At 33.5% G+C, this 15829-nt stretch overlaps 1 protein-coding gene across 8 annotated transcripts in view; it reads right to left on the reverse strand.

Annotated features, from left to right (window-relative positions):
• NLGN1 (neuroligin 1) overlaps positions 1–15829 on the reverse strand; it is an 873763-nt gene that overhangs the window by 463259 nt on the left and 394675 nt on the right. For all 8 annotated transcript variants that reach the window (XM_032258255.1, XM_032258256.1, XM_032258254.1 and 5 more), the window contains one exon: positions 14229–14381. In XM_032258255.1, the coding sequence (XP_032114146.1) occupies positions 14229–14381 (153 nt within the window). The remainder of the gene's footprint in view (positions 1–14228; positions 14382–15829) is intronic.

The following is a 15829-nucleotide window of genomic DNA, read 5'->3' on the forward strand; positions in this document are numbered from 1 at the left end:
CATAGAACAAAAAGAAAAAAAAAGAATATAGCAAGTAGATCTTTTTAAGAGATAAGAGGAAACAAAAATCTGACTTTCCTAATTATATGATACCATTTTTAAAAAGGAAAATAAGTAAATTATCTCTTCCTCTTAAAGATAGCTGATGAAGTTGGCAAGCCACAGAGAAGCTCCTTTTTATCCACATACATTGATTCAGACTTCCTATATCAAGTGATCAAAAAAATGAAATGAGGGTTGTGTTACCCAGAACACCTGGGCACCAGAATTGTTTTAAATATCAGATTTCTTTGGATTTTGAAATATTTGCTTATACATATTAAGGACTTAATGCTAAGACAAAATTTATTTATGTTTCATATATAACTTATACACGTAGCCAGAAGGTAATTTTAAACATTTCAGATTTTTTAGCATTTCAGATTTTTGGATTAGAAATGTTCAACCTGTAATCAGTAGTTTTCTCATGCTAAACAATATTCAATTAGAACATTACCTATGGAATACACACATATTAATCACCCCTGCTGGTCTTTTGGCCATTGGAGTCCCTGAGCTGCTCTATTTGGAGGCTGACTCTGAGCAGGTAGAGAAAAGCTAATACATGGAGTCGATGGTTACAGCTAAACAGAGCACATGGAAGTACAGAACATAAATAAATTAAACTACACAGTTTGGGCTGTTTCTATTTAAAAACACTTTTATCATAGAGTTCTGTTTTTGTAATTGTCCCCAACAAGTCCCATGTGAGAAATTTCTTTTGCGGAACTTAGTGCCTAGAATAACTTTGATTTCTCTGAAGACTTGTCATGTTTCACAACCTCCTGATATTAAAAAATGAATAAAACTTGGACGAGTGTCAATTCATCAACTTGGGAAATATTTTGAGACTTCATTATTTGCCTTTTCGAGTCTTCTGTTTTCTCTAAACCTGATTTGCTATGGATATCTGATCATAATGTTATTGTATATGCTCCCACAAATACTTTCTAGCACAAGGAAGGGTAAAAATAGGTAAATGAATTATTTATTTAATTACTTTCCTAAATAACAAGATTGTATGAATTACAGTAAAATATCACTAAGGGACTACGTAGATTTTTCTCATATAGATGCAGATCAAACTGGAATCAGGGAAAAAGTTATATATGTCTGATTTGTGGTCTCTGTAAACATGTTCCTCCAAAAACTAAATCCAAATATGAATTGTAGACTATAAATTGTCTGCTTTAGTAAATAGTACAGATTGATACTAAAACAGAAGATCCAAATATATGCACTAAAATCCAAATTTCTTGTAACAAAGCAGATAAAATTGTGGTATATTTTAAGGAAAAACTATCTACTGCGGCAATCATTTTATTTGTATTGAAAAAGCATAATGAGTATTTCTTAAAGCTTATTTTCATACGAGGTCAAAAAACATAAAGAATTCTGGCATAATTAAATAACATAAGAATAAATTCATCTTTTATTCCTGTCAGAAAAAATGCTCCTAATTATGATGATATCACCATAAAGAATCTTTTGTAATAACTTACTTCTGTTTGAGCATGTTGCATATTCTCTGAGAGAACTGACTTTTCCAGAAAAGATGGCTTTTTTCAAAGCTCAGATGCAAGAAGCTAGCAAATACTAGAACAGAAATTAGTATTTCTCTTAGATATGTCTCATCTCAGGGATATGTCTCACCTCCTTCAAAAGGTTTGCAAATGTTGAAATTACCAACAAATAAATCAGTTGAGAAAGTTCATTTGTTCCATATCTGAGGAAAAATTTTAAGAATATAAAATTAAGTATGGTCTTGACTATACTCTCATAAAAGATTAGTGGGTGTGAAAGTGATCAGGAATTTGTCTGATTTCACCTATATCTCTATATCATGGTTGTGCACCTGTAATGCAATTCAAGATAGACGAAGTATCAAAAGGCAAAGTTAATGAAACTACAATTTCCTTTTATTTCTTATCTTTACAAAAGAACAACACTAAGCTGAGCCCCAAAAAGCTACAGATTCCAAAGCCTATTGTCTCTATAAAGTGAAAGTTATCCTTTCTGCAATACTGCCTACATAGCAGTCCTCACTCATTCAGGTTTGCTATTCACAGTTACCTATGGTCAGCCATGGTCTGAAAATAGGTGAATGTCTTACAGTACAGTAAGATATTTTAGGCAGGGAAAGACTAGATTTACATAACTTTTATACAGTACATTGTTTTAATTTCTCTGTTTAGTATTTTTAATACAGTACTATGCCTAATTTGTAAATTAAACTTTATCATAGGTACTTACACATAAAGAAGTGGTTTACTTAACGTTCCATACTATCCACAGTTATAGACAGTCACTGAGCGTTTTTGGAACATATCCCTTGTGGTAAGGGAGGACTGTTGCATTTTAATTCAAAAAGTAGCACTTCAACACTATTTTCATGTTTATCTAGTTCTTATGAGCACCCACATTTTCACTTACCACATGCTGAGCAGGAACCCGAACAGTACAAATATTAAATACATGAGAAATGTAGAAATAGCTATTCAATTTAAAATAAATTGCAGCTTTCATGCATTATAGTCTCAGTACAAAAAATATTTCTCTAGAAAATCCAGAGGACTTTCTTGCCACTGCTATTGAGGTAAAGGATTGCTACTATTAATAAGGCCTCACCTCCTATCTTTGGGACTTGAAATGAAGCCTATGCAGCACGTGGTTAATATGCTTTACTACCCACTTTCTATACCACCAGCAACTTTGTCTACCCACTCTGTATTCCTAGAAATGCATATCCTGAAAAGAGCACACAGTGAATCCGTTTATGTGTTTATTGATGACTTTTGATTATGCATGCACAGCAGTCTGTTGTCTTAAGAAACTCAGAAAACCAGATAAGATCCAGTGCTTATTTTTTAATTTGGGTGGCGAGTCATCTACCATATTAATCAGTTAATATACAAAACCATAACAAGTAGGATTGGTATCTTGCATACCAAAATAAAGACTAAGCTGTGTATGCCATGGAAGCAGAGAAAACAGAGGGATCAATTAAGCCCAAAGAATTGAAAGGAGAGAGTTAGTTGGGCTACAACGATTGAGAAGGATGGGTATCTGTGGCAGGTCAGCTGTTGGAAAGAATCTTCCTAGGCAGGGAGGAATCTAGTATGGCCTGCATGAAAAGGATTTCTCAGAAACCAGTAGAAGGTAAAGTTTGACAAGAAGAAGAGCGAAGTAATTCAGCAGATTTGGAATGGCAGGAAATCTGTGGGATGTATCCCATAGTCAGTGAGAATCATTTAGAGATATAGGGCAGAGGAAAACTAAAGAAAACTGGTGCTCTTGCATTAAAGCAATTTGCCTGGTTGTGGTGTGGGATGAAATGGCATGTGAGTTTAAGTCTGGGGATGAGGGGTCAGCTGAAAATCCACTTGGCAACCCAAGGTGAGCAGGTAGCAGCAATGGGAATAGAAAGAAGAAAATTAACATGAGGTAGTTTTAAAAAATGAACTGTGCAAATTTAAACTAAAAAGACAAAGGAAAAGGAGTAGTATCCATATGTTTACAAAGTAGTTCAAGGAAAGATTTTAGAAATCCCTTTCTAAAGGATTTTAGAAAAAGAATAAACAAGATGTCTTGGCAGATAAAATTGCACTGTATTTTAAAGGCAAATCAGTAAAAGTGGGCAGAAGATCAAGGATCATGACAGCAGGTCATGGGACAATAAGGGAATACTGCCTTCGTTCCTTATTGAAGAAAGAAAGAACTATTCAAAAGCAGAACAAAATTAAAAAGCAAAATCCAAGCCCTCATTGTTTTTTTGTAACAGAGAGGAAACACTCACCCTGGCTGAAGAAAAGACCCATATCTCTGTTTTAAAAAGTCAGTAATGCAGCCAATTTATCACATTTCATGACTCTTCTCAGAGTTATAGGCAGGTGAAGAAGAGAACCTTTCATTTTCTCCACAAAGTTCCAAGGTTACCCCTTCATTACACAGATCAAATATCTACCTAAGGGCTAGTCACTCTCTTGGGATATTTTCCCTGTGTATTTCACAAACGAGTTTTGCTCATTTAATTCAGATAGAGAACTTTGCCTGGTTGTTTGTGGGTTTCTGTTTGTCTTCATTTCCACAGTTGCTTGTTTAAATGATTTGTTTTGCTTCTAATTATTTTACAGCTTTACAACTATTTCAAAATATTTTATCTGTCATAATATTTAATTTTGTAAATGCATACAGAAAAAAAATCATAAAACTATGATGAAACCCTCAGTCTACATTTCAAAACAATTCATTTTTGTAGCACATTGTTCTTTTGGAAATACAAGTCATCAAAATTTGTATTAACGTTTTGTTTAGTAGTTTGATGTCATTTTTCCTCACTCACTGTGAGGTCCAAAGAGGAAGAATTGAGGCTTTTTTTTTTTTTAACATTTTAAACACCAAAAATTAGAAGGCTATAGTGGGCACTTAAGAAATGTTTGTGGAATTAATGAAAGAATAAATGAATGAGTGAGTTAAGAGGGCGGCTTCTGCTCTGAAAGTAAGCTAAATATATTTTTGTTTATTGTTTGGTTAGTTGTAGTCCTATCAATACCTGGAAATGGTTGTTGAATTCCAGTCCCAGAAGAATGCTTTAACTAGGAACGAGAGAAATTTTGATACTATGTTCTGTAATCTTATTTCATATCACTGATCTTAAGAATTTGAGAAAATCATATACCATATATTCTCAAATCCTCCCAGAATTTGCCCAAAGGCTATTAAGACAATAACTAAATAAGATACCCTTTTTAGGACAACTCAACACTTAAATAAATCCATATTAATAACATAGAAACATTAAGAAATAAGGAGGCATCATGATACAAATTATTATAATCTCTCATATTTGCCAGTTTCTGAAATATAACTGATATTGATTCTCACTCCTTCAAAGCAGGCATTCAAAAGAACTCTTCACAATGCTGGTTTGATTGACTCCATTATCAAAATAAAGGAAGAAAACCAGGCAAAATCTGTGTTGCTCTTTGTGTAAAAAATAGCTTCTTATACTCAACTGAGTAAGTCCAGCCTCAGCTGGTTCCTCAATCTTCTATGGGCAAAATATCTGCCTCATCCATTTATGACCAATCGTCTCACTTTAACAAGATATAAGTTGTGCTTTTTGTATCCCCAGCAGAATGTCAACTTTGATCAAGGTCTGGGCCTACCAAAACAGTTTTAAAGGCAGATCTAATCATGTCACTTACCTGCTCGGTGGCCTATAATTGTTACTGATTGTTCAGAGAAGTCCTAAATCTTTAACAAGGTGCTGCCCAACCAGCTCCCTATGATTTTACTGTGATTTAACACTGCTCAGCCTTTACTCAAAGCATCGCAGCTGAGTTTGCTCAGCTCTGTTAGCATGCAAAACTGCTTCCTTCCTCTGGCTTTCCCCTAGACTCTCCTTTCTGCCCACAGCTCTGCCTCCTCCACTTCATGGCCACATCAGATCAACATCTATTAACCCCTGAGATCCAGTTTAAATTCATTCACTAATGTTTTTTGAGAAAATATCCTACGTCAAAAACTATTTTAGGCTTTGCAGAGCTAGACAGTAATAAAATGAACAATCCCAACATAAACAGAAAATAATCAGGCATGATAACTGTAATGCAGACAATTTTAAAAAGGAGATGGCATGATGTCATGGCTTTTCTTAGATTGGATGAACATGGATGATCTGTCTGGGAAGATGACATTTAAACAAAAATCAGAATGATGAAGAGCTGGCCCTACAGAGATATGGGGTAGAGAAAGCACCAGGCATATAATGACTAAAATGGGAGAAAGTTTGGCGTGTATGAAGAATAAATGATAGCTGGAACAGAGAGGAAGGGTGTTTTGAGATGAACTAAGAAATGCAGGCCAGGACCACTTCATGTGGGTTTTTGCCAGACAAGGCAAGGATGAAGTTTGAATTTTATGCTAAGTGAATAATGGGAAGCCAGTAGAGTGGGTTAAGCAGAGAAGCGAGTTGTTATCATTTATATTTTAAAAAGATAATTTCACTGATTTAAATCTAGAGTTTTAGAAAACCTACAAAAATTAAGAGTTTTTACTTGATCATCCAGATAGATAAGGCCAATGCCATCAGTGCAGTGTTGCGGTAAGAGAAGTTAGAATCCTGGCGCCACCACTGAATGCTGTTTGGGCTGTGTGACTGTAAATACATTCGTTAGCCTCTACACTCATTTGTGTCTGCACTTATGAAATCTGGAAACTAATAATCCTACCTCATAGAGTTGTGAGAATTTAATAATACAATCTATGTAAACTGCTTAAAACAATTTTTGGAATATAAGTCTTCAATGAATGTGGCCACTATTGCTATTGCTGTTGTTGCAGTGATTATTAGGTTATTATTGACTCCTTCAACTAGGTTATAATATCATAATAATTATAATTAGGTATAATTATGATTTGATAATTATAGATAGTTATAATATATAATCATTTAAAATTTAAATATATAATATTCAATTATTGATTATATTTATTATGAGATATTTATAAATTTATAAATATATTTAATTAACTATTATGATTAATGATTATAATATAATATAATATAAATTAAGGAATTTCACAATATCCTTAATAACTAACAGAATGACATAATAATATCATAGCCTAGTCATGGAAGTCAATAAAAATAGGAGGGCTAAGAAATTCAACATATTTCAGCCATGTTAAATTTGAGATATTCATTAGACAGCTACTTGGAGGGGTTGATATGCAGAAGTATATGAAAGGCTAGAATTCTGAGGAACGGTTAGTCTTGAAGATACAGTTTTGAAAAGTCACTTCTATAGAGATGGTATTTAAACCAATGCACAGGGTTCCTTAAGGCATATCACAGAGAGAGAAGGAAAGAGAGCCAAGAATTATGCTTAATGGCACAACATTTAGAGGTCAGGGTAGGAGAGCAGGAGTTAGCAAAGGAGACGGAGATGAAGCAGTCAGGGAGGTGGAAGGAAAATCCTGGGTGATACCATGAAACAAGCAGGCCAAAAAGGGAATGGTTAACTGTGTCCTGTGCTAGACAGTGAACATACAAGATAAAAACAGAGAGGTGACTAATGGAATTGGCAATCTAGAGGTCTTTGGGAATCTTGACAAGGTCTTTCTCAGTAGAGTATAAGAAATGGAAACTTGAATGTCACCTCCTAAGGGAAACTGTTCTGTGTTTCTAAAATAAAGTAGCTCCCTTCTAATTGCACTATTTCTCTAGAATTTATATAGGTAATTGCTAAGAAAATTAACTTTGCATTCAATCATTATCTATGTAAAGTATATAATTTGTTATTCATTTATTTTCTACCTTCCCTAAATCTAGTAATCCACTGAAAGCAAGGATCACATATATCTTATTTTCCACAATATCCTTAATAGCTAACAGAATAACATACAAACTATTGCTCAATTTATAGAGAATAAGGGAATAAATGGCTGAACAAATAGTTACCTAAAACACACCGTTTTTCTTCTTTTAACTAACATCCACAGTAACTGACACGCTTACTTTCAGATTTTTCTAGGTTTTAGGCATAAATAGTTGTTTTTACTGCAGGCCACCTGAAACCATTTTGGAGGGAGTAGGGGAATAAAAATAATGAACAGACAGTCAATTTTGCAAAATGTCATTACCTATCTAAAGTTGTCCCCAACACCCATCACCAAAGGACAAATAGTTTCTCTATTCCAGAAGCTCATTTTAGCACTCAGTCTAAACTTGATTACCATCTAGCCATTATTAAGACCCGGTTGACATAACATATTTGAGAGAAGAAATCTATGAATCAAGTAAACCATCCTTTGCTCTAAATTGGAGTTTAGTTCTATCCTATTATAAGTGAAATCACCAATATCTTACCCAGATTGCATTTGGTTAGCTCTTTGCTAAAATGACATTATCGAAGTTATGAGCATTTGTTATTATGTCTTTGGCTTTTACAGAAGGCTACTATAAATAATCATATACTGAGAATATTTTTGCATCTTACAATGGCATGAAGACTATCACACAATTCCTATAGTGTCCCATATTCCAAATATAAGCAATACAACCCATATGATAAATTTCTCTGTAGTACAATGTAAGGAAAACTATTATTTGTGTATTTTTCTGGTTAATATGATCGTTTTCTTTATCTGATTATAATTATGAAATTTAATCCATTATATTTTACCGTGCTTCTAGAAAACTAGGATATGCCTCTATGTCCAACTGTCGTACCTATTCGTCACCTAACTCTCTGTATCCTTTTCTCTAAGTATTACGACTCAAATATGATTTTGCCAATCTATTTATTTGTGTGCATTGTCACAAATCACTTCCACTTTTTCAAATTTGTATGAATAAATGAAAATAAAAATAAAGATTGTCTTTCTCCCTTTCCTTCAGTTAATACCAAGGACAGTCCATTCTTCGTGGCCTTCCACAGTACAACCAAAACCGACTCCTCCTTTTATCTCCTGAGAACACATTTGGATGTGTTGTAGAACATTATCATTGTATAAAATTTAACATTTTGTTTAAATATTACTCTTAAATATATAATCACGCCTGAAGTTTTTTGTTTGTTTTGGAGTTTGAGGCTTTTGATTTTTGGGGATTCTTTTAAAGAGTCAGAAACAAAAACAATGTAATACACAGGAGTAACAACAACAAAACACTTGAGGGATTAATATGCTTTTCTGTTTAAATCATGATCAATACAAAGGCTTTAGCAAATTTCCTTGCTCCTAGGCTGATCAGACTCAAATATAAATATCAATTACGATACCCTTATTAATCCATCAGATATCCTACCCTTCTTTCCTTTTCTCTTGTTCTGTTTTCTTTTTATATATCAAGTTAATCTATTCATATAGATCAATTAATAAACCCATACATTAAAAATATAAGTAGAAATCAATTGTTATTCTCTACTGTCTCTTTCAACTATATCAAAAGCTCTTTAAAGTTAAAAACTATATTATCTTCACTTTTATCCCTCAGAAAAGGTGCATAATGCTGAAAACAAGTGTTATTGAATTGATAATTGACCACACTAAAGTTATATCTGTGTGTGTGTGTGTTTGTGTGTGTATAGAGATGGTGTTTGTCTGTGTGTTCAACCGATCCTTCCGCCTCAGCCTCTTGTGCAGCCAGAAATACAAGCACGTGCCACCACACCTGGCTAATTTTTTGAATTTTTTTTGTAGAGACATGATCTTGCCATTTTGCCCAGACTGGTCTTGAACTCTTAGGCTCAAGTGATCCTATTGCCTTAGTCTTCCAAAGTGCTGAGACTATAGGCATGCACCACCACACCTGGCCTATAGTTATAATTATTGTTGCTATTTATCTAATAATACTTGAAGCATTATTATTGCATAGACAGTCTAATTTTAAGAATCAAAAATTTCATTAACCATATCTAATAGAATAAAAATGTGAAGGTGTTCATTAAAATGCATATGAAGTTAACAAAAGTTTGTTTTAAATAATTTAGTGCCACATAGAATTATAAAGTAAACTAAATGCAATTGTTTAAATACAAATAGATGAGCTAGCACTTTAAATTTTTTTTTCCATGCATGGGTGCTGTAAACATTCAGTTACTAAGTAAAATATTTAATTAGATGCTTTTCCAAAAATGGGCAAATTCCCAGATAGATATCAGTACTTCTAAAACATTTAAAACTTTTTTTCTAAAATGAATCACATGGGCTAGAATTGTGAATTGCACGATTGCCTCCAAGATATTTATGTCAAGATAAAAGTAAATGACTAAATTTCCACCAAATTAAAATCTTGTTTGCCCAAGTTAGATCCTCACAGGGGCATTAACATTTTTCTTTTACTTCAAAAGTAATTTATAGATTTATTCTAAATTTAAATAAGTGGTTGAAACATTTTAATGATAAATTACTTAACATATTTTTCATTTTTGAGATTTGTCAATATTATTTAAATAATTCTATTTTGAAACATATTTAGTGCACATCTCATCTAACAGTGATTTTATACTCTTTTTCAATTCTTGCTCATAAAAACATGTTTACTCTAGTTATAATCAGAGCATTTAATTTTGATTATTTCCCTTCTTTAAGAACACATCAAATATCTCTCCCTGCATTTTTGTCTTTCTTTGTTTTTTTTTTTTTTTTTTTTTTTGAGATAAAGTTTCACTCTTGTCACCCAGGCTGGAGCGCACTGACACGATCTTGGCTCACTGCAGTCTCAGCCTCTCAGGTTCAAGTGATGATTCCAGAGCATCTAGGATTACAGGCACCCACCACCACGCCCAGTTAATTTTTGGATTTTTAGTAGGGACGAGGTTTCGCTATTTGGCCAGTCTGGTCTTGAACTCCTGACCTCTATCCACCCTCCGAGGAGGCCATCCACCCCCCTCAGCCTCCCAAAGTGCTAGGATTACAGGCATGAGCCACCACGCCCGGCCATTTCTCCCTACATTTCTAAGATGATTATAAGCCATACATTAGAATGTTTTAGAAAAATACCCTACTAACAATAATTTTAAACATATTTAAGGACTATGTAACAATGTTATTAAGTAATAGAAGCTGAAGAAAGCAAATATGGAAAGCTTATGTCAAAACTGGCTGAGGAAGAAGAAGGCATATAGTCAAAAGTGAAAGAAAAGTTAAACAGTGTATAAGAAATGTGAGACTAAGCGGTAGGAGGTCACCAGGAGCTCTAACACGAAACTGGGGAGTGAGGTTAGTCCTGCATTCCCTTCCTTCTTTGTCAATCTTATCGGCAATATTTCCCATCATCTTCAATAGCATTTCCAGGGTGGGGGTAAATCATATACAACACAGTAAGAGTGATATTCTATGTTACCGCTCCAAAGGAAATCATAAATGGTGTTGGTAGAAGAACTGATTCTGCCCTGTTAGTAGCTGCTTCTGAGGAATGGTGGAGATTTTTTTTTCTTCTATTCCATTTCTACTTTGTAACAAACAAATTTTTTAACATGGAAACTTTAAACTGAAAAATTGGCTGCTAGATAGCTGTATGAATTTTCTAACTGAAACATTATCACATCTCTACTCACCACTAAAAACAAAGAGCAAAAAACAAAACTTGTAATACGATTCCCCACATCACCGCTTGGTGAGTTCAAATCAACGCAAACTGCACTACCTGTTCCAAACATCCTGACTGTTCCAGCCAGTCGTCTCAAAGCAATGATCTTGTAATTACCCAACTGTCCACTCGACCCCTAAATCTATTTCTTTTACACCAAAATGTCCGAATGAAAACACAGCTCAGGATTTCCTCTGATGTGGTATCATGTCTTATTTCCTACTTAATTTCCAACACTCAAGTGCAAATTAGATAGCAATAGTCTTGGATCCCACACCCAAGAAACCTTGGCTTACCTTGTTACTTGTTAGACAAATTATTCACAACATCAATCTCAAAAGCCTACAGTCTTTATTGTTGCAGCTCTCCTGCCAGCTGAGCTGTTGATCTTGCTGTGGTGCACCACTCATGCAAAGTATGCTGAAACAAATGTTCTGATACTCTCTTTCTTATGAATTTATCTAAAAACATTTTTACAATACTCAACACATATTTTTAGCAAAACGTGACCAGAATACGTCGGTTCTAGAGCTAACGTCTTAATGTCTACCTAAAAAATGTTTCACAGAGTTTATACTTTGTCATGTTGAGAGGAGGCCTATCAAGGACAGTCTTTGGCTTATTATCAGTGTATAATGTGTTTAAGAGAAATAAAAGAGATAACTAAATGTTACATCCTGGGGTACAGTAGAGCCAGAACAAATATTTAACACTGGGAAATCATAATTCAATAACATCAACACTGTCGGCTGTCTGCTACTATCTAAACCAAGTGATTGATTGAGTTCTTTATATTTTAGCCAGTTAATCCATTGCCTTGCAATCCAATCCTTCACAGTGAGGCATTAAAATTGAGTATGGGCATGAATATAGGTCTAAAATGGGTCAAAGTCAAGTCCTTATCAGTTCTGAATACATAAAAAGAAAAAGAACAGGTAAAGTTTATATTAACATAACAACAAAGTTCATTTTATGAAATCTTGCTTTATATAAATACAACCAATAACAGAAAGAGGCAAAAAAAAAGTTGTGGCCAAAGCATTTTTAAAATAGAATAAATATATATGACTAACTGGATGTTCAAGTCCTTAAAAACACTGTTACAATAATTTAGCATTTCAGCCTAAATTTTGATTTGGCAAACTGGCCACTGCTCAGAATTTTCAACTTGAGAAATTAGAAAAATATAAAAATAATAATCAACAAAAACAGCTGAGCTCTGAACAATACGACAATTAAAAATTCAATGCATTAAAATATTAAAAACCGTCCTTCACATTGTTCCATAGGAAACAAATGACAACATTAAGATTTAAGAATTCAAGATTTAAGATTCAAGAATTATGATGAGCAATTATTTGTGTGTCTTCGAATACACAGAGTTTTCATTGGTGGAAAGACACTTATCCCAACCCACAGAAATCATATGAACATTTGAAACAATGGATGATTAGAGGAACTAATGTGTACTTGATCGATGCTACAGAAATAGGTTATACCTACATTGACGAAGCGCATCTATCGTCATCCACCACACTCCAAATTTTCCAAAAAGAAAACGAGAAAATGACTGAAACTTAACCTTCGCATTGGTAAAATGTCACCTTCCCTCAGACTATAAACTTGATTCACAAAAATTATTCTACATTTTAAAATATTTTTTCATAAGCATAAACAGAATTATGATTACATAGGAGGATAACACTCAAGAGGAATAATTCTGATTCTCAACATGGATAAACTATATGATACTACCAATTATTATAAAACGGAATATTATTCAAATTCCTTTTTTTCAAAATATTTTAGATGATAAAATGAAAGGGTCAGGTGATTTGTTGTGTATAAACAAATTTATAATTTATACTATTTAAGTGTATAGTAGTATGGGATAAGATTGGAGAACAATTGAGATTAAAAAGTTAAATATTTTGTGGCTGCATTGTGCTCTTTTAGCAAATTCTGTTAATTAAGTATACTACAGATAAAGAAGTTTTATTAAATCATACAGTAACTTTACTCCTTAAAGTGTGGTAATACTATAACAAATAAACGTATACTAGAATGGCAAGTTCATTTCTTTCTTTTTTTGTTTTGAGATGGAGTCTCATTCTGCCGCTCAGGCTGGAGTGCAGTGGTACAATCTTGGTTCACTGCAACCTCTGCCTCCTGGGTTCAAGCGATTCTCTTGCCTCAGCCTCCCAAGTAGCTGAGATAGCAAGCACGCACCACCACGCCGGGCAGTTTTGTATTTTTAGTAGGACAGGGTTTCACAGTGTTGGCCAGGCTGGTCTCAAATGCCTGACCTCATGATCTGCCCGCCTCGGCCTCTCAAAATGTTGTGATTACAGGCGTGAGCCACTGCGCCTGGCTGCAAGTTTATTTCTTAAAAACTGGTTATCACATAAGATAACATGTCTATCTTAGAGAATCTAAGTTATTTTACAAATAATATTTCTCTATACTTTTTACCAAAGCTAGAAATCTCCAACTTGACTTTATGTTATCATTCTTTTGGCAAGAGTATACATTATTGAACTGAACTCTTTGTTACTTTATGAAATCAATGTTTTTCAAGTTAAATAATTTGATCAGAATACATTCATAAAATATTATTCATTATTATGGAACCAAAATAACAACAACAAACCAAAGAAACCTCCATCAAAATGCCAAACAATCATTCCCAAAAGCCAGTCCCTATACATACTCTAGAAGAGAATGTAAACTTATATCTTAGCTCATGGCAAACTTCAGACAATCTTAGAGCATTGTAAACAGAAAAGCAGAAGAAGGAAATATTTGTTCAAAGATAAACTCCTCTTTAATAAGGCCCTACCATTCTGCCTCTCCTAGTTTTATAAACCAGGAAGTGCATACCATGACAACATGAATACTTTCATTACCGTTTAGTTTTACATCTTAAAACCAACCTATAGAATTCATTGAAGCTATAAAAAAAATTGGGTTCAAAAAAGTCAACAAGCATTTTAAAAAATGGGTGAAACAAAGCAAAGCAGAACAAAACAAGTCAAAGCAAAACTATCACACACTTCATGGATTCATGGTGAAAATGAAAGAGACTTCTTACCAAGTACCCCAAGTCGATAGTTGACTGTGATGACGATCACATTGCCATAACTTGCCAAGACACTCCCATCATATAAATTTCCAGTACCTTCCATATATGAGCCACCATGGATATACACCATCACTGGTTTGGGACCCCCACTGTCCCGAATATCTGGAAAACAAATGTTTGGCAATCGTTCTTATCTTCAAAAATAATACACAGTGAAGCACAGCATACATTTTCCATTTTAGAGAAAAGAGGGCATAATTCCAATATGGTTCTTAAACTGCTGTTTTTATTAAAGTGTTTCTTAAGCAACTCATATGAAAAGCTATTGTGGAAATGAGCAATAGGCATCCATTGTTTTCTATCAAAATTTTATTTACAAGTTGTAAACTGACTTATGAAACTTAGACAAATTAAAATTAGATGTGAATTTTAGTGCATTTTGATTAACTCCTTAAGTGACAGTAAAATAAAGAGAAATAGAGTGGCAATGATTCTCAGGACCACTTATTTAAAATGTTATAGACCTCACATGACATTTATGAACAATAAACTAAAGACAATGGCATTGTTGCTATTGTGAGTAAAACAATCTGTTCAACCTTTCTTAGGTACTGTAAAGCTTTGTATCAAATACAACATGATTACATCAAGTCATTTATGCTCCAATTTGTGAATATAATTACAGTCTTGTGTTATGCAAGATGTTTCATTTAACTACCTAAGTAATGTCAAATGAATGTTTAGGCAGTAAAGTCATGTACATCTGTGCTCCTCTTGTTGCATTTAGGGAAATGTCATTTGAATAATATTTTTTTAGAAAATTTAGGACATCCACTATTTACAGCTCCCCGTACCCTTTGGAAGAAGAGAACAGACAAATACTTTTTCACTTCTTTGTGTAGCTAATATACCCTTCTTCTTCCCATTTTGGCTCTATGTTTTATCATGCAGACATGAGATGGAATAGAGTTAAGTTCAAGTGTAAAGTGTCAAAATTTATGGTTAAAGTGATTTCTACAGCTCTGAATTTCATTAAATATGTTTTCCTTTCTCATACTTTTCCTCGATGATGTAATTTTTTATAAGGATCTAGAAATAATATATAAAGGAAACATAGGTAAGTTTAATCAGTGTGAAAAATGCACTGATTTCTGTAGATAAGCCAAACTGTGTATCAGCAAAAACAGTTTCATCTACATATTATATAGATTGAAATATTTGAAATATTATATGTATGCATATATATATGGCTCTGAATATATACGGAAAGAAAACATTACTATTATATAGTAGCCCATGATCTCTTATGCCCACAACTTAAAAACTTATACCAAATGCATTACCTTTTTATGTCAAAATTAAAAAGTATAATTTAATAATATGGTTTTGTTCCTTTGCTTTTGACATTTTTATCAAATTTAATTCTCCTACATGCTAATTATTGAGGTGTCAGTTTTCAGAATGGACTAATAGCATACAAATTTATTGAAAGAAGTGGTGATTACTTAGAGATTGCTTTGCATTTTTTGTAAAAAGAATGTGAAATGTAAATGCCTTGATTTCCAATGAAGAATCATTTTAGCATCACTTAGTATCAAGAATTGCAGCTC

Source organism: Sapajus apella, unplaced genomic scaffold (genome assembly GCF_009761245.1).
Source record: "Sapajus apella isolate SASKATOON/1434 unplaced genomic scaffold, GSC_monkey_1.0 scaffold101, whole genome shotgun sequence".
Taxonomy (NCBI): Eukaryota; Metazoa; Chordata; class Mammalia; order Primates; family Cebidae; genus Sapajus; species Sapajus apella.